Here is a 20,034-nt window from a genome sequence, read left to right as displayed (position 1 = left end):
TTGGGGCCCCAAGTGACATTGTGAGATGAGGCCCCCCCCCCAATTTGAAAACAAAGTAGGCTACTATAAATATAATTCCTGTTTATTATTATTATTATCAACACATTTACTTTTTTATACAATGAGGTAAATGGTAAATGTATGTCGTTCAGTATGCGTTTACAGGCAATTGGCAATTTAACTATACAACATTCGCAAGTTTTACATTTGACTCATACAATAACCCACCTTCGAGTGATGCTCTAGTTTCTTCACGTTTTTTTTTTTTTCCTCTTGCTTGCGCCAGACTGAAACTGTCGTTTCACCGACATCTCTTCACCTGGCACTAGTGGCCGTATCAAAGCCGTGATTGGTCAGATGTCGATTAATTTCAACGGTGTCGGGTTACAGACATGCTCCCCTTGTCACCTCTCGCGTGTCAGCGGGGGGTGCGCGGAGAACTGAGCGGAGAACTGCGCACAGCAGCTGGGGCCCTCTGGGCGGGGCCCCCTGCGCAAGGTTGGGCCCCCTGCGCAAGGCGGGGCCCCATGCAGCCTGTGTGATTGGCCTGTAGGGAGGGGCGGCCCTGCTTACAACTGCCCACCTGTCACCCAAAGTGGCCGTGCACTTAACTATTATTTTAAGCCTAATTACATTTTACAGGGGTTAGTGAAAATTCACTATCCTAACAGTTAGGGTTAAGGATCTATGGTTGCAGAACTTAACTATAGAGATCAGATTTTTTTTGTTTTGTTTATGTTAATTGGGAATATTAGCATTGGGGTCTATGGGCATTGACTCGTTTTAGTGCCAACCTATAGTGGCCATTTGGGGAAAGGCAGTTTTATTGGCTACATTTTTCAGCATTGGTGGTTGCCCAAGCCCCCAGGCAGTGCTCCGGACTCTGAGGAAAATATTCGTATTGGCCAAATGGCGGTACTACAATTTCCGCATCAGTCCGTGACGTCACTGGGCCCAGAAATACTTGTTCCCATTGACTAAGATTGGGAGAGAGTCGTCTGTAAATCAGCAGATACTTTTTTTTAACTAAATAAACTACCCAGCACGAACACTTTTATAGGCCTCATTTTAATCATTAGGTCCTTAAAGTTGTAAAATGCGCTAAAAGACGAATCCAGATTTATTTTCCCTCTCCTTTCATTCTACTGAGCCGAGAGCGGGAGCTTGGGGACTGGGCTTAAGGGAAAACTCATCTGTGCATGCGCTATGAGCGCACATACGGGTACTTCTGCTCTGACCGCCAGGCATAACAGGTAATTTGTGACGTTTTGCTATCAAAAATGTCAGGCCATTTTGCCTTCATGCGCCAATGAGCAGCTCTCGGAACGAACGAGACCCCGTCTCCGACGCTGTATCCAGTTTTTATTATACATCCATGGGGTTGCCTCTTGGTCGTAAAAGTTACTTACATTCAAAAGGTTTGAATCTTTGAATCTAAAAGAAAACAGATCTAGGTGTACTTTTAGACATTTTAAAAAGGCTTTCAATATGTTTTATTAGACTTCCAATCAACCTATCACTTCTTTCCAAACAAGCATCAGTGCACACGGGTTGTTTCTTTGTCCTACACAAGCACCAAACTCAAGATCAGGGTCAGACCCGACATTAGGTACATTCCTGTACCTTGTAAAATACTGGATGCTAAGTCAAGAAGGGGTGACAAAGGACATGTAATTGTTGGCTGGCAAAAGAACAAACAACAATGTGAAATACTGTTTTACCTTTGTTTACCCCAGCATCTACGTGTGGCCCTGACACAGCGATATTTTAGGTCAGTTGGGTTGAGTTCACGGGAAGTTTCTCTGTCGGCTCACATTTAGACAAACTGAGGGTTTGTCAACACACATGGGTTTTAAATTCTGCTTCTACTGTATGACTCCTGAGGGCGAAGTTAGGACCTACTACTCGCGCGTGGTTACACGTTTTAATGCCCACATATTAACTTCACAAACGACAAAAGTCATACTGTATTGCAAAATGTGGTCACTGCACAAAGCAAGTACAGGATTTTCTAAATGGTCCTTAACACTCCAACATGAGTCCTTGGCATAAAATAAGTATTATTTTAGCAGTTTCCTTACACAGGAAATGATCAAACATCAACTCCTCTGACAAGCCCAAGACTCTGTGTAAGGAAAAAATAAACAGTCTATGATGCGAATTTTTGCATTTACATTTCTCATTTTGGGATGTCTCCATAAACACCTTTAAACTTTTACAGCTATTGATGATTTCTTCCACATAATTCAAATGCTACTTATGTCAAGCAGTATAGTAACAGTGTTTTATGCCAGGCAGAGCTGGGAGTTTGTGGGTGTCACTGCTGCCATCAGTTATACCATAAACGTTAGGGAAATGAGCTATGGTCTACCGTGAGCCAGGGTGCCGTTCCAATCATTCCCAAGACTGTCCTATCCCCAGGACAGCAGTCATTAAAACTAGCAGACCCTAACCTAAATACACAGCTACAGAATGCAGTTTTCTGCACAGTCCAGCAGCTTAAAATAAAGAGAAACAAGCTTTGATTCCTGTGTTAACATGGCTTTAATCCAAGTCTCACCTGGCATGTAAAGAAAAAAATATTGTTGCCAAATAAATGTCCAATAAGATTTGACAGAGCCAAGAAGAGGTATCTTAAAGAGTGATCACTACTGCTCTATAACAAACCGATCAAATTAACATGTGGGATGACCTTTTTAAAATACCTGGGAACCAACATATATGATTCATTCAATAAATAAATGCATGTTACAACTGCAAATCATACAGTGTGTATATTGAACGTGTAATATATTGTATTTTCTACACTAGGGCAATTTTGTAGGGAATTCTAATTTGCACAAGCAATGCTCATTGAGCTGTGAAAGTAGGTCAAATATTCTTCTGACATAATCCATACAGTCATAAACCTCCCTGAGAGGTGAGCTTTCTGAAACCTAAAGCCTACGACTGACAGCCTCCCCTGATGATAGAACTATGTGTGTTTACCATGAAAACGTTAGGGCTCTCCTATATTACAACCCTCCTTCAATGACAGGCCATTAGACTGCTCCCTTGGAATTCCCTCAAATATACTACCCGTAGAGACTGCCACTGCCTTTCAGCAGTACATAAGGTAACACATCATTATATTTTCAAGTTGCTCTTAGTTGGCAATGCTCTTTATTTGTTATTCTGTACTGCTCCCATGGATCCCAAATCACAACACCTGTTGAAAAGCCTTTACCTACTTTTTTCCTTTGGATTCTTTCCAAATGATGTAAAGACGGCCCTCTTTTAAAACATGTCTGGAAACCATACGTTGAAGCTTGAGCCCTCATTATCATCAACAGGTAATGTAACCTTGGTTTTTGAGTTCCATGCTACAAGGCAGAATGTTCAATTGAATATACAAAGCTTTGCAATGGTTAAATGCTTGTTAAGAAAGAGGCTGGGAAATAAAAGTACATTATTAATTTAACACAAATAGAAGTTGGTCACTTACTGCATATGTGGCCAGCTCTACTAATGGTATTTGCAGCTTCAGCATTGGTATCGACATATTGTTAAAACCCAGCCTGAGTGAATTGCAGACAAGGCCACACAGGCTGCCCATGCTTTCAACATCAGACTAATGAAGTCTGAATGAAATCCTGTTCCTCTGAATTCTCACACATTCCATATTTACAGGTCTCATTTGGTGGTTTCTGCAACAGTTGGGGTGAGCTTGACACAATCCTGAGCCAGTCCCATTCTTTCCACTTGGATCATAAAACTGAACATTTTCCTCCCAACAGAATTATCCTTGTAGGTCCAGCCACCAGGCACAGAGAGTCCTACTCAGCAAGGCCTTGGAATAATTAAGCAAATGTTTTCCATGCAACATCACAGAGGAAAATATTAATATTCCTATTTTGATAAATGTCTTACATAAACATCCAATCCGTAATCTAGCTACAGAGAATAAACCCTGGGGGGGAAAAAGGCCCATTACGTCAATAATTTACTAAAGTGATTTCAGAGTTGTAATAGGCTTGTCAATCAAAAATGCACAACAAACATGGAGCAACAGTAGAGCAAGGGTGACAAGGTCGATACAGGTCACCAGAAAACCATCCATCATGGCTGGCAGACAGGAACACATGCTGGCCTTGTACAGACCCATGTTTAAACAAAGCTCACTGTGGTGGCCTCACACAGCAAGCCACTTATATTGGGTAAATACACTGAGCTAAACACACCCTTATTACATATTTACCACTCATAAAAAATATATCACGGACATATTGAACATTAAGATATTCTATAAAAGGGTTATTATTAGTAGAAATAAAAGTTTGTTTCGAACTATGGAGCAATGGGAGCTGTGTTGACTTTCAAGTTTATAGCAATGCAAACCAAGATTGGAAGCAACCAATTAAATGTATGTCTGTTAGTCTAACTGAGACACGTTTTGCCTTCTGACAAAGACAGCAAATCAGTGAACAAAGCACAATCGGTAAATTCCAATTTTCCAATAAAAACAATCAATGTGCATCATCTTTAATAAAAGCCTCTGCCTCAATAGATTTTTAAGGGGCAGTTAAAAACCCATTTTCCGACAGGCCTTTATTGGGTCGCCGGAGGAGGTGAGTTAGTAGCAGTCTTTCATTGGTGTTTTATCCTATGTATTACCTGCAATTGTTTTATGCCTTTTATTCTACAATTTATAGTTGTACTGTGAATTATGTTCTGTGTACTGTACTGTAAAGCACTTTGTACATCCGTGTTGAGAAGGGTGCTATATAAATAAAGTTGTACTTACTTACTGTACTTACTTACTTTAAAGGTGGGGTAAGTACGTTTGAGAAACCGGCTTGAGATACACTTTTTGTTATATTCCATGGAATGCTCTTAACATCCCGATAGCAATGAATATCTTAAGTGCTTTGACAAAAAATCCATTAAAAAATGTCATCTGTGGAAGCCGTAGTACTGTAAAAAGCACGACGGTGTGTTGGTCTACCTGCCTGTCAGCTTTCCATCTGTGCACAAACTTATCTCGTGCCCTCATTGGTCATGTGCGCGTTCGTGTGTGTGTTGGAGGAGGGGCTCTGTAAGGAAGTGGCAGATTTGTTCCGGCTGTGTATTTTCTAATTCTAGCGCACTCAAGCTGGTTTCTCCAAAATTACCTACCCCACCTTTAAAGTGGACCTATCATGCTATATTGGAAAAATATATTGTAGGGCCATACCTATACAAAACATGTCTGTGAAGTTTTTTACTTAAAATACCAAACAGATCACCCATTGTAACCATGCCTCATACTGCTCATACCCCTCTTTTGCAGCCCTCTTAGAGAAACGCAGATGTTGGGTCCTTAGCTTGAAAAAAAAAAAAAGAGGAGGCGGAGCTAATGCCTGATCATAATTCTACTGGAGATAAAGTTAAATTCTGCTTTGATAAATCGCCATCCTGTTCTAAACCACATCAAAGATTATTTCTGAAACAGTATGGAGCTCAAATGCTTTTTCTCTTGTGGGTTTATCACAAGGTGAGTTCCTTTTTTTATTTCTTGCTTTTTAAACACATGTGCTCTACAGTACAGGTTAGCTCTGAGTGTTAGCGAGGCTTGCTAATGTAAACAAAGACGAGATTACGTCCAAAACACGTCAGGCATTGTTTCTGATAGCAATTTTTCTGTGGGTCCGCTGCCGATTTGACATCAGATCGGCAGGAAATCTATATCCGCTCGTTGTACCCCTGTTTTTAAAAGATTTGGGTACGGAGGAAAAGAGAGAGGGTTTTATTTTCTGGCGCTGCGTGAGTTACATATTTATGTATAAAAGACATCACAAATTGCATTTTGCATGATAGGTCCCCTTTAACTTTTATGAGGATAAAGCTAGCTAGCTAGAAAGTTGGTTACAGTTTAAGGATTTTATTTAAATAAGTTACTAAAATAAAGTTGTTCTTTATTATTTATCCATCACTTTATGTCTACTCACCCCTTACACCTTAGTGTTTAACAGAGGAACATTTACATTTGAGTATATTAAACGTAATAAATAGTCTTCATTTGGGTTTTCTAAACCAAATGAAACCTATGAAACCATGAAACCTATTCCAGATTTGAAAGTTTTAAGAAACTTGGCAATCAAGTATGTTTTCAACCACCCAGGGATGTACTGAACAACATGGACATCAGGACAGTTCATAAGTTGCAGGTTTCTCTGCTTTTTTATATATTTATATTCAAAACATTTGAATACAAATCTATAAAGCTGTACTGATCTAACAAAGCTGTGTTTTCCATACAAAAGTGCTACCGGCTCAATGCTGTTTCTTCACTTCCTCATATCTGCATGTCCTTGTTTTGTTTAAACTCCCATGCAAGTCACTCTTGGAAGACAAAAAATACAATTCAGTATGTTGGCAGTTGTTGTCTGTGCGTGACTTTAATTTCAGTTGAATATTACTTTTGTATTAAACCTTTCTTTACTTAACAAATAGGCCAGTTTCACCATTTAATGGATAACAGCAAAGAAAGAAAGAAAAAACTCATATCATTAATAATCTTTTATGCTTTCTTAAGCTGTACATTTATTTATTTTATTTTACTGATCACAAATTGTACCCCTAACAGAAGCTTTCCTCCTGCTAATCCCAGATGACCTGCGAGCAACCAGAGAACTTTCTCAACATGCTCATTCATTCACTACCATAGAAGCCCATCTGTGAAACATTTCCAACGTGAAGCCACTTTCCATGATCCTCTCCCATGTGTGGCTTGCAGCTTTAAAATGCATTGATTGGTTACTATTTCAATACGGGACTAACATTTTCCCCCTGACATTTGTATGATCCGTTGTTCCTCCACCTGCCGAGGATTAGTGATGGAAAGAGAACTAATCACTGCACCAACCAACACCGTGGTTTTGGAAGAGATCCAACGATTCACTCAACATTGAAAAGCAGCTCAGCTTCCCAGCCGCTGAGTCAGTCCGCCATTCACCAGTTAGCCGCAAACTCAGCTGCGGTTGTCATTTAATAGAAGGAAAGAAAAAAGATGAGTAAACAATGTAATAGTACCAGTTCAGTTTAACCTGTGATGCATGAAAGACAAAGTTGAATCACGTGTGACTGGTCCTTCTGGCTTCTTGAACTTTAGGAAATGAATTTGTCTTCCTCCTGCTAGTCCAACCTCTTCTGCCAGGAACTTTGTCTCATAAAGCCAGTTGTACATTTTCACTGTGTCATCAGGGGAAACATTTAAATGCTTCCATTCATTTAGAAACTGAATCTACAGTGGAATAAATCAATGGCCATCTGCCTTTAAACACTGCACCACACATGATCAATCAAGGAAATTATACCTGAATGTGAAACTGATGTAATCCTTTTTGTAATATACACAAGGACGGACTATGCTTACCACTGATGAGGATGAAGAACCTCATCAGTGCCAAGGATAGCCCTTCCATAAATAGTTTATTCTTTAAAATAACATTAAGCTGTTGCTTCCACTTTAAATGGTTGCATCTTTGTAGTTTACATTTTGTTCAACTTGCTACTCAATTTTGCCCTGAGGATGTTACAGCAACTGACTTCACAAAGGTTAATTGCTACCTATTGCAAATAGCTTTTCCAGTCTTACAGCATTTGGTTAATAGTGCATTGGAACATTTCCCCAAAGCTGCAGTTTGCCTGTTTTATGACAATCCTTGATAGAAAACACATGAATGCAAACTCTACAACAGCCCGATTTCAGAGATGCACTGACGCCAGTATATAAATCTATAGGCTTAAAGCGAATGGTAAATGGAAATATAAAACAACACCATGGAAACGCTGATCGTACACTTATGGTATACGAGAGGGAGAACCTGAAGAGTTGCACACATGGTAGAAAACAAATGTGAAGAATAAATTCATAATAACTGGTTTATTCTATTGACTAATGTTCTGCACTTAATTGTATTTGTTGAGCTTTTACACACAAATGTCTCATTCATTGTTATTTATTTCCCCTATCTTTCCAATGTATATGTATCAAAACACTTTCAGAGTTTGTAGTTGGAACACATACAAGTTAGTCAGCATCTGTAATACATTTAAAGTTTATACTCCAAAGGCGAGAATCACACATCTAATGCATTGTAAAACGGACTCCACAGACAAACATAGACATTTTATTTAACACAAAGCTACAATAAAACACTGCAGCAGCTCAGGGGCGAAAACAACACCATAACTGATGAACACAGCTGCCCATATGGGTTTCGGACAATAAAAAATTAAATAGCTGACAAAGTAGTTAATACCAGATTAAGAAATCATCTTAGTAGCTGCTAGGAAAGTGTAAAAGAGGCTTTTGGGAAAATACTACTCCAAAGCTTCTACTGAACAGAAAATGATTGCATTATAATTATCTAAGCAGAAACAGGAACCCAAATGACAACATTATTGGCTTGCCATAAACTTTTTAGAGGTTATTGAAGACTTCACAAAAACAACAAACGACAGCCAAGGCAACCGTATCCAAATCCAGGTTCATGCTTGAGAAATGTATTGAGAATTGGCAGGACTGTCCACTTTCAGACATGACAACGTGTTTCATATCCTTTAGTCAACCAACACGTGGACAAGTAAGCACGGTTCTGCTCTCAAAGTCATTACGTAGTTATCCCCTTGCAAGATTTCGTTCAAGTGTGCTGCTTTGCACACATGTCCAGACTCCAGCCCTTTTCAGATATCTCACCTCCAGGCTATAAACCACAACAGCAGTCACACTCCCAGACCCTGGCCTGCGTAGGTCAAAACACCTGGATCTGCTTCCTATCCGCCAGCCGCTTCCCATATCTCTCGGGGGAAGCTCTCATTCATGGCCAATTGAGATCTGATCAGTGTAACAGCGCGGCTGTCCACCACCACAATAACCATGCTGCCCAAGCCAGAAATAGTGGTAGTGGTAAAACCAGCGGCCAGGGGGCAGGGGGTTGGAAATCTGAGTAGTGTGTGTGTGTATATGTGTGTATATGTGTGTGTGTATATGTGTGTGTGTGTGTGTGTGTGTGTGTGTGTGTGTGTGTGTGTGTGTGTGTGTGTGTGTGTGTGTGTGTGTGTGTGTGTGTGTGTGTGGGTCGTTGTGCATGCTTGTGGATCTCTTTTGTGCCATGGGGAGGAGGAGGGGTGAAGAAAGGAGGCTGTTGCTTTAAACAAGAATGTGTTCATTTTTAAGGGAGAGGGGGAGGCTCTGAGCTCAATTTGTCTGCCTGGTGAAACACTGCAAGCGGATTTTTCATCATTTAAAAGCACCACGGAGGGAGTGAGAGAGAGAGGTGCAGTTGAGAGAGACAGCCTCTTAGAGCCGTGAGGCAGAAGTGATGGATTCAGCCCACAGGAAAGTGACAGTCTTCTACTAACGGGCCACAGGCAGTACACAACCTGCCCTGGACTCTCACCATTTATCAGGAAACTACCTCCACCAGCCAACTAAAGTTGTCTTTTGAAAGTGCTCCAACTTTTTCAAGTGGATTTTGGAACAATCTGCTCAATGTTTGCTGAAGGGTTCCTGGCAAGTTAACCTTCAGTTGAGCTAATGACGGTGTTTTAATAATAGGCTTTACAACAACACTGCCCTCCACGTCTGGAATGGACAGAGGCGACGGAGAGTGAGTAACTACACAGGCAGAGTGCAGAAAGGCGGAGAGTAGGACGCAGGGTGCTTTCACACTTGGGATGACTTTCTACCAGGAGAAACTTCAATCAGCGCTGCCAGGAGGGCAAGGCAACTGAGGCAGCCCCATCCATACTCTACAGTTATCTCGTAAGCAATGTGAAACCTTTACAATATTTATACAGTAATTGTATTTATTGCTTAAACAAGGACATGTAAATTGCATTAAGTCTGACATTACTTGTATTACTGCATTGATACATTTTCAGAGCAAATGATGACCGTTCTTGATGTTGTCAGTGAGATCAGAATCAATGAGCTTGATGAGATTTGTAACACCATGATGAAGCAATTATTCTGTTAAGTTGATAGAAGTCAGACTTTGACTGTTCACTCTTAAGCTGCTGCACTCTGCATAATGATTTTGTTTGATCTTAAATTCAGCAGTTGCATGCAGCATCTGCTATCTGACTCACTGTTTGGTGCCAAAGGGTATTTCTACTTTCTGATGATGACCTACTGATAGACTTGGTGGAGGGGGGTTAACTCAGCGCAGGGGGATGCTGGAGAGCGGGCTCTCTGGGCTAAGTGCTTCTTCGCTACTGAAAAAACACTCAGCTTGTCAAAACACAGGACCATAAAGGGATACTATAAAGGCATTGGCAATGAAGAGGGTGTGTAGAGGATGCAGGAGTCTTGTATGATGCATGAGATGTATCTAGAATTCAAACGGCACCATTCACTTGTTTAAGAAAAACAGAATAAGCAGACTGTCAGGCAGTATGCAGCTTCAGGATGTTCCCCTGGGCTCAGGAGGACAGGGAAGCAGGCAGCTGAATCCCGTCTTTGTTTCTGTTGCCAGGGTAGTGTTTGGATAAGGGGGCTTTGAGGTACAATGCTGGAACTTATCGAAACAATCCCAGAGACCCCCTGCCTCCCTGTCTGACTAAGACCACAAGTGAGGTACGGAAGAAGGCACCAAGCAGCGTGAGACACAGAACGAAATCTAAAATTTGAACAAAAAACATCAACTCTTTCTGCTCTGTGGGGAATCTAAATAAATACTGTCCATTACCTAACTGATGCGATGGTGGTTGAGCTTAATCATGTTCAAAATGTCATGTTACACGCTTACAAGGATTACATGCTTGAGGAAAGAATTAAATCACCCTCAAGGTAATGTAATAGTGCAGATTACCATGAGCAAATTGGATTTGACTCTGATCCAAACACATATTGGGTGTTATACCGGAGACTGCCAGTTGTTTAGGCTAATTTGATCATGCAGAGCAAAGTGTCCGATGCTTTTCGGCTACTGACAAATCAGGTGCGTTGTGGTTGAATTGTGATTTCCCAATGTGGATGATGAAGTGATTATGAGGAATTCACACAGAAAGTAGGACACTGGGAAGGAATTGGGTCAGTTGATGTATGTCTTACAGGTACGGAGGGGATAAGGGGAGTAATGGTCCTGAGTGTAGAGGGTCTAGCTCTCCGCCTGCCACCACCATTGACTCTCCATGTTTGTATGGCAGCTCACTCTAATGAGGTGACGAAGAATGTGAGGAATTCCATGCTCACGCTGAAATTAGAGGGGCTGGGGTGAGAGACATCAGCCAGTCTGAGCGAGGCTGCCCACCTTCTAATTAATATGTGCTGAGCATGAACAAAAAGTGCTGGTCAGAGACACACTGACCTACGCGATGCACTCGCCTATCACACTTGATTTAACAGAGAGTCAAATCCAGAAGGAGGAGTCATGTAAACACAGACTGACCGCCTGACGACAGTAAAAAAAAAATGTTTGGTGTGAAGCAGACTTGAAGAAATCTTCCAATAGGGGCTGCCAATCAAATCACACAGAGTGGTTTTGCGCTGGACACTACTCTCATGTGTCGTCAGGCCCTGAGAGTGAACATATATGGAACTTCTCAACACCAGTTAATCATTGCAGCCATTTGCCAGTCAATGGCAGCTTGTTAAAATGAAGTGATGTTAGCACAATGATGAGCTGTGGGGGCTTTTATCAGTGAAAAAGGAGGAGGAGGCTTTCTGTTGTTCCCTGTGGCTGTCTGGGGATGAGTTAATAACAGGCTGTCTGCCGGGGCAGAAGGGACTCTCTCAGGTCTCTGGGACACTGATCCCAGCGAGTCTTGTTTTTAAAAAAACACACATTATCGGAAGAAGCAGACGCGCACATGTGCCTCATTCAATCACTTGCTCATAAACACACATTTCATCACAAGCTGCAGATATTTTCCCCTCAGCTTTGAAGTGTAGTGAAGCCTAGAGCGGGAGATTCCGGGCTAACGACGTCCAACATGGGACTCTTCCTCAGCGGGGGCAAATCACACGGCATTTCTCAGAGACAGAGCTCATGTTCCAGGGGAAGAAACCGCAGGAGCCACTAGCCAAATACAGTCATCAGCACATTACAAGGGACAGGCTCTGGACTACTCTTTTATCTTAGTATGGGCTTACTTGTGAGCTATTATTAGGCATTCTGTGAGGTCTTGAAGATCATTTAAATGACATTGATCTCTCTGTGTAGTGCGAAAACTATTTATGACAGAACAATTTCTGAACCAATAAGTATTTGCTGAGCTGGTCTTTGTTACTATGATCAGTATTAAAGACTTACTAAGAAAGTTAAATAGTACATTTAAAACAGAATCTGCACTTTCTAATTAATCGTATCAGTCATTTTTCAACTGAGGAATACTTTTAGGTAACTTTTGTAACCAGATCCATGGGAGAATGGGACTGAATGTTGTTCTGTACTGAAGGTGATTTTATTTTGTGAGATAAACTACAATATTAAAAAGACAAAGGCATGTTTTTTCCCGATAAGGTAAAGTGTTTACACATTCTGCAGACAGATAAAGCCAAAAGGGTCGACTGAGCCAAGGTTCATGTTCTTGGTGAGCGCTGCATTTCTCTTCTCCAGGTCTCCAACCTAATGGGCTGGCAGCACGCCCGGATTAACAAGACAAAAACATTTCTGCTCTCTTCCCAAATTTGTTCTGATGATTATATGGTAGATTATCTTTCACACTGAGATAGGCCATAACAAATGTTTAAGACTGGCCCTCCTGACGTGGATCTTCAAAACCAAACCAATGTGAGTGAATATTAGACAGGCCCCTTCTGACTCTAGGGAGGTGTTCCACAGGACCCCTCTGTAATCCAATATGCAGCAGCTTTCAATTAAGGTGCCCCAGGAGTTCAAGGCCTTGTTATCCTTACACAGGAGTTACATTCTCCTCGGGACTCAGTGGCATCCCGTAATAACACCACATCATCTACAAAAACCTCCCTGCACTTATTTTTCTAATAAAAATGTCTATACTTTGCATTCTGTGGGTAAACGTTAAGTATCTCAGACACATTAACTTTGAGCTATGTAGGTAACATCGTTTGAGAGAATAATCTTTGATCAGAAATAAATACTGTGACAGATAAGTAATAGTATTGCATAGTAAGGCAAGATATTGGTCTTGTAGTACAGCTAAAACAGAAACACAAATGTTCAAGGGGGATGAATTGAATAGGATTGCCTTTCAAGGTCTTAACACAATTTATTTCCCTCTTTTGGAAAAGGCTACAGACAGGCCTGATGCAACACGATCAATATTTAGAAATAGTTCCATGAATAGCCTCATCTTGTAGTGTCTCAAATGTTCCATAAGCAAAGATGTCCTGGCCTGCAGAAGGGAGCAGATAGGAGCATTTCTGCGTGTCAACGACAAGCAGTGGCAGTTGCCCAAATACAATCTGAGCCAATAAACTAAGCTAAACACACTCCTCTCTAACAGCAATGCAACTGACTGAAGAGATCAGCACATCATTTGACAAAAGAAATGTTTTTCTTAGAAGCAGTGGGGTGATTAGTAACTTTCAAACAACATCTACTGTATACTCTTGATAGTGGAAAACTGATTTAAACATACTGAAATCAAGACCAGATGTATTCAATGAATAACACTTAAAAGCCATGGGGAAAACAGCAGTGTGTGTTTTATGCCAGAATTGACGCTTACAGTGTAACAACCATAAGGTTGATTTATATATTACACATGAAATAATGTGTTTCCTGTCATGGAAAGTTATAGCAGTCACTGGAGCGCTCAGCGGGGCAAGTGAGGGTTTCTCTTTCAGATCTAATCTTTTTCGGTAGCCCATATTTTTGGAGCTATAATGACCTCCAGCCCTTTCTACGTTGAGGTGTGTGTGCTTAGGGCTTCTGTGCCTGTCAGCTCCTGGCAGGTAATGAAGTATGGGACCAGTGAAACCTGATGGGCAGCCTTCTTCTGGTCCCAATCAGCCTTGCTGTGAAGGACCCCATTGACGCTCTAAAATCAGCATGTAGCCAAATTCTGAAGGCTTTAAATTCTAATAACGGAAACATTTCCAGAATGTTCATACAGTCTTTTGCTTGCAAACTAGCAAGACATTTTTTTTCTTAACAGTCTAACCTTTGTTTCCCCATTCTCCTTAGGTTTTGGTGAGTTGGATCCATGGAGCCCCCTTCAATGGTCCTGCTGGGGCTCCTTCTTGTTTATGGACTAGCATGTGGTGCCCAGGAAACTCAGGGAAGTCCGTCAGACACCAAGAATGGCAGGGGCAAGACCCAAGAGTTTCAGAGTAGTGAGGATGATTTAGAGAGAGAGTTTCTGTATACTGGAAGGAGCAAGCGGGCTCCAGTTGAGCAGCCACAGGACAAGTGCTCCTACACTTTCATTGTGCCTCAGCAGAAAGTGACCGGAGCCATCTGTGTCAACTCCAAGGAGCCGGAGGCCATGTTGGAAAATCGAGTCAACAAACAGGAGTTAGAGCTGCTGAATGTGGAGCTGCAGAAACAGAAGAGGCAGATTGAGACCCTGCAGCAATTGGTAGAGGTTGACGGAGGTATTGTCAATGAGGTAAAGCTTCTGAGGAAGGAGAGCCGAAACATGAACTCCAGAGTCACTCAGCTGTACATGCAGCTGCTCCATGAGATCATCAGGAAGAGAGACAATGCTCTTGAATTGGCTCAGATGGAGAACAAGATCCTGAACCAAACCTCTGAGATGTCACAGCTCACCGGTCGATACAAAGATCTCGAGCACAAGTACCAACATTTGGCTTCTTTGGCCAACAACCAATCAACTCTTATTGCCCTGTTGGAGGAGCAGTGCCAGACTCGCCCTCCCCCTCGTCACGTGCCCGTCCCCCAGCCACGGTCTCAGCCACCTCAACCATCACCACCTCTAAACAAGCCTTACCAGCCACCTGTTGTACCACGAATTAGCAAACCAATCAGCAACGAGATCCAGAGTGACCAAAAATCTCAACCGGTTCTTCCAACAATGCCCACTGGCACACACAGCCCATCCACCACTGACAAGCCCTCTGGTAAGTCTAATATTAACTTTGAAATAAAGACACTTCATGTCAAAGTTCTATTGGTGTTCTCAACAAACACACCAGTTGCCACCACAAACTGTGAAAACAAACAAGGTATTGTGTGTCTGGGATAATGGTGTTCTGAACATATTAATCATTAATCACAAGACAAGACCAAGTATCCATTCTTCCATTCATTTCAGCCAATTTAAATACATCCCACACATTCCCAGGGCAAAGGGCTCTTAGTGAGAACAGGAACGCTGTTGTCTGAAGTCTTTTGAGATGCATATCATCTAATTGCCACAATTCAACCCACGCAAAAACACAGAGCATATTAGCAGGTTAAATACATGTGTCTAAATGAATAGCTGGATCCAAGCCCGTGGGACACTTGAACACATATTAGTGGACAATAAAGCTTTAAAATGTATGTGAAGGTTGTTTTGCAGTATAATTTGCACTGAATAGTCTGTTGTTGTTGCGTTTTAGTTGAGACTGCAGTTTTAAAATGGTGGAAAAAAGAAAAAAAACTTTGCCAACTTGACTAGTGGGAGCTTTTTCCATTGACATTTTGAGCTATGCTTGCCATTCAAAAGGCTGTATGTGAACGGTAGCCTTTGTATTGAATCTTTAAACGGAGGCAAGTCATTTCCTGCCCTTAGCCATGCAACTAACACCCCGAATAGTTACATAAACCCTTGACACGAAACAATGCAGGAATAGAGGGAGAAAGAGAGAGACCTGGAAGAGCTAGGGATGAAGAGTGAACTAAATATGGGAGGGGGGTTAAGTATGAACAGAAAGAGATAGGCTACTGAGAGTCAATGATGTCATTTGTTCCAGTTGCACCCGGGTAGAAACAGTCATATGTTCCACCAAGGCTGCAGACTTTATCAGGCAGAACAGAGCAGGGCAGGGCAGGGCAGCTCTCTGGCTTGTATCTGCTCAACAGACATTCCTGAGAGCAAATGGATGGCAGAGAGACAGATACCGTGCACAGTGATTTAATAAAAACCAAAAGCAGGCCTGAAACTGTTACTTTTTCACATTGTGGGAACTCTTTTATGATTCCTTTGTTTGGCATCTCAGTTTAGCAGGACCTTTTGACATATTATAAATGATTTGCTTTGTTTCTTTTTTTCATATACCTCCTCTTCCTTTATCTCTTGCAAACTGTTGATGCACCCCTTCCCTCATCTCTGCACCTTTGTGTGACCCCCTAGTCTCTTTTCATTTATTTCCATTGTATTTAAACACTTTGTAATCCATGCCAGTTGGCAAACCAGACAAGTGTAACATCTTGAGAACTTAAACACTTTCACAGCCAATTGAAGCAGGGGAGCCAGTTGTACCATAAGTGTTTTTCCATATCAACTAGGTCTGGTTTTCAGGGTAAAATCATAATGGCACAGGGAAATTAGATTTAACTGACTTGACCTGTAAAGTCCAATAAAAAAAGGTATTTGTAGCGTGGATTATTGCTCTGCAGCAGAGCACAGGCTGATTCTACATACATGTGAATAATATTATTCTTTGACAGTTCTTTAAGAAATATATCTTCATATTATGTTGTAGCCAAGATGCAATCCTGTTACTTGAAACACCTTAACGCAAACTTGAAAGAAACTTCTGGCAGAAAAATGGAGATTAGGAAAAGGATTTACAAGCTGTCATAAGTAATTTAAATCCAGGAAATCCTCCGTTCAAAACATGATTTGAAACCGTAATACGCACTCGTCCAACAAAAATGATGTGTCTGAGTATTATAAAGTACAAAAACTAAGTGAAAAGTAAAATAATAATAATCTTGCACTGCATCACTTATGATTAAACGTTTTAGCAAGTGTTTCAACATTCAGTAGTCAGTATTCCCTTTGCCCTCATGCCAGTGTTTCTTTTGGCTGCAAAGACGGCAGCCATTTCCCTTTTGAGAGGAGCAGCCAAAGTCAATTCCACTGTTAAAAGAGTCTCTGCTGACAAATGGGATTCCCTATGACAGACTATAAAACCCCTTTGTGTCACTATGGCTTTCCCTGCATTTCCTTTTCTTAACTTTAATGAAACAGTAGTAACTGACTGGATTTGCAGTCTTAACATGTCTTGTTGTAATCTTTTTATTTAGGGCCCTTTAAGGATTGTCTGCAGGCTCTGGACGACGGCCACACAGCCAGCGGCATGTGCCTGGTGAAGCCAGAGAATGCCAATCGGCTTATGCAGGTGTGGTGCGACCAGAGACACGACCCAGGTGGCTGGACTGTGATCCAGCGGAGGGTGGACGGCTCCGTCAACTTTTTCAGGAACTGGGAGACATACAAGGTGCGAAAACCTCACACCAAATCAAGAACCTCATAGTTTGGAGGGAAGCAGGTAGCATATGTAGGTCGCTTTGCCACTAACCAGATGTGAACCAGTAATGAATAGGTAATTGTTGAGCTCTCAAAGTGTCTAATGTGGTAAACGCATCAGTCACTGCCACCACAGCCATGACTCATTATTTCCAGCAACATCAGTTGGTCTTTGTGAATGAGTTCACAGTAAAGCAAAATGGACTTGAATGTCACCTTAGTTGGCTGTGTCAGCATTCTTGATGTTCTGGAAAAATAACCTTATTTTCTGGATATGAATCACAAGGTACCAGATAAAACCCTCACACAGGGGGAAGCAGTTCACTGGTTAACATGTGTTTGTTGGCCATGAGGGTCCTGATTGAATCTCAGCTAAGTGCAACAATTGAGAACTTTCCAAAACTGTTATGACAACCTTTAAACCACATGAGATCTGAAGATGTATTTGTACACTCATCAGAAGGTGTGTTTCCATAATTCAAAGCATGTGCAGGGCAGGGGATACCACACACCCACTGACATTATGAAAAGAGTTAAAGCAAAGCAATGAGGCAAGATCCAGTATGTCAGACTTCATATCATAAACACTATTTCCTGCTGCTTTCAATAACAAAATAACAGTGAAAGACTGGACACCCGATGCTAGCTATAAACTTGACTCAGAAGGACCATTTATAATAATGTTCCTTGACGATAAACAACCCAGTAAAATAACTAATCTCTTACTCCAGAACATGGGCAGCGACCCTGAAATATCCTCATGACATCCAAACTAAGCTTTTCAAAGAGCGTTCAGAAAGGATTTCCTAATCTATCTGATGGTGTTATTCTTATCTCTGCACTTCACAGCAAGGCTTTGGCAATATTGATGGCGAGTACTGGCTGGGTCTGGAGAACATATACTGGCTGACTAACCAGGCCAACTACAAACTGCTGGTCACGCTGGAGGACTGGTCCGGCAGGAAGACGTTTGCAGAGTACGCCAGCTTCAGAGTGGAGCCTGAGGCCGACTTCTACAAGCTCAGGGTGGGCCGTTATCATGGCAACGCTGGAGATTCCCTCACTTGGCATAACGGCAAACAGTTCACAACACTGGATAGAGACCATGATGCATATACAGGTACAAATAACTAATGAAACTGGACACACTGGCAGCTTAAAATAAAGGATTAAAATGTGTTAAATGCATCATTTGTTTATGCACGCAGCCTGACAGTTCTGTTATTTTTTTCCCTATGTTTCTAGGCAATTGCGCCCACTACCAAAAGGGAGGCTGGTGGTACAACTCTTGTGCCCATTCCAATTTGAATGGAGTTTGGTACAGAGGGGGACACTACCGCAGCCGCTACCAAGATGGAGTCTATTGGGCCGAGTTCAGAGGAGGAGCCTATTCACTAAAGAAAGTGGTCATGATGATCCGTCCAAACCCAAACACCTTCCACTAAGCATCCAATGAGCACACATACTGTACTGTATCTTTCACTAAAACAAAACAGCTCCTAAAATCCCTACAACTTTTATCTTTTTGGTTTAAAGGATGGGCAGCACACCACACTACAAAGAAACAGATGATGTTGAAAGTGCAATATATGAAAACATCAGGATGATGTATAATTTGTGTTGCAATGTTATTCCGTTTGTACCATTTCTCTTTTAAGACGCGTTTGTTGCTCAGGAGATTGTGCGCTGTTTTTTATTCAAACTGAATTAAAACTGCTTATTGGACAGTGCTCTCATTAGATCTTAGTGACTAAAACACCACAAACCTTAATTGACATGAATAGATTACAATAATTCAGCTTGAGATAGGAACCCTCGATATATATTGTATGTATACTAAAAGTTGTTTTTTGCAGTACAAGCAAATGAGGTTGACACAGGAAACGTATCCAGTGACTTTAATTTCATTCAAAATACATTTTTCAAATGTGTTATTTATAGGAACAGTTACATTTATTGACTTGTTATACAGAGTCGATATTCTGGCCAGTATTGTTTATTGCAAATACATGTATTATAAAAACAGTGCCATTTACTTTTCGTACAAATAAAAACTGTTGATAGCAATATCTGACTTTATCAATTGTCTGCTTATGCATCTAATATAATGAATAACACAAATCAACTCCACCTGAATTTGTGGAGGTACACTCGCTTCAAAGTTCTTGTTCACTTGTTTTAAAATCTTGAATTGCTTGAACAGGTATCCACCAATTTGCTTGTATGAATCAAGCACTGTATTTACTGTATAAAATAGTGGTTTGTTGATGTCAATAGATGCAACACATTGCGTTTGTACATAAGATATTTGTAATATAATGTATTAAAACCTGTTATGTTACTATTACGTTGCAATAAAATATGTACAGCTTGTGTCTTTCTCTGATGTTTGCATCTCTTGGTATGAAATATAATTAGTATAGCTAAATGCACAATATCTCTCAATCAAAATAATAACACAAGATGTAGTTCGGCTGAAGTAGTCTGGGATCATGGATGTAAGGATTCCGTCATTGTTCCGGGTTTCCTGGTAGCCGAATTATTTGAAAATGAAGGCCTCCTAAATAAAAGTTACCAAAAAAAAGCAAAAGTCGCCTCCTTTCAAAATACAAAGCCTACACTGTCTGATGAAATCGCTGAATTAAGCAGTTTCATGTTGAATAA

The 20,034-nt window shown here is 41.1% G+C and overlaps 1 protein-coding gene across 1 annotated transcript; it reads left to right on the top strand.

The window, feature by feature from the left end:
• Window positions 1-9,272: 9,272 nt before the first annotated feature.
• On the top strand, window positions 9,273-19,743 carry LOC104959549 (angiopoietin-related protein 2-like). Its single transcript, XM_010787454.1, has 5 exons — window positions 9,273-9,787; window positions 14,136-15,031; window positions 17,148-17,341; window positions 18,220-18,490; window positions 18,616-19,743. The coding sequence occupies exons 2-5, from the start codon at window positions 14,155-14,157 to the stop codon at window positions 18,813-18,815; spliced, it is 1,542 nt and encodes a 513-aa protein (XP_010785756.1). The 5' UTR covers window positions 9,273-9,787; window positions 14,136-14,154; the 3' UTR covers window positions 18,816-19,743.
• Window positions 19,744-20,034: the final 291 nt, after the last annotated feature.

The sequence above is a fragment of the Notothenia coriiceps genome, unplaced genomic scaffold, assembly GCF_000735185.1.
Source record: "Notothenia coriiceps isolate Sejong01 unplaced genomic scaffold, NC01 NC01_scaffold00030444, whole genome shotgun sequence".
NCBI lineage: Eukaryota > Metazoa > Chordata > Actinopteri > Perciformes > Nototheniidae > Notothenia > Notothenia coriiceps.
The sequence above is the reverse complement of the archived record's forward strand: the minus strand, read 5'-3'. Positions and strand labels throughout refer to the sequence as shown.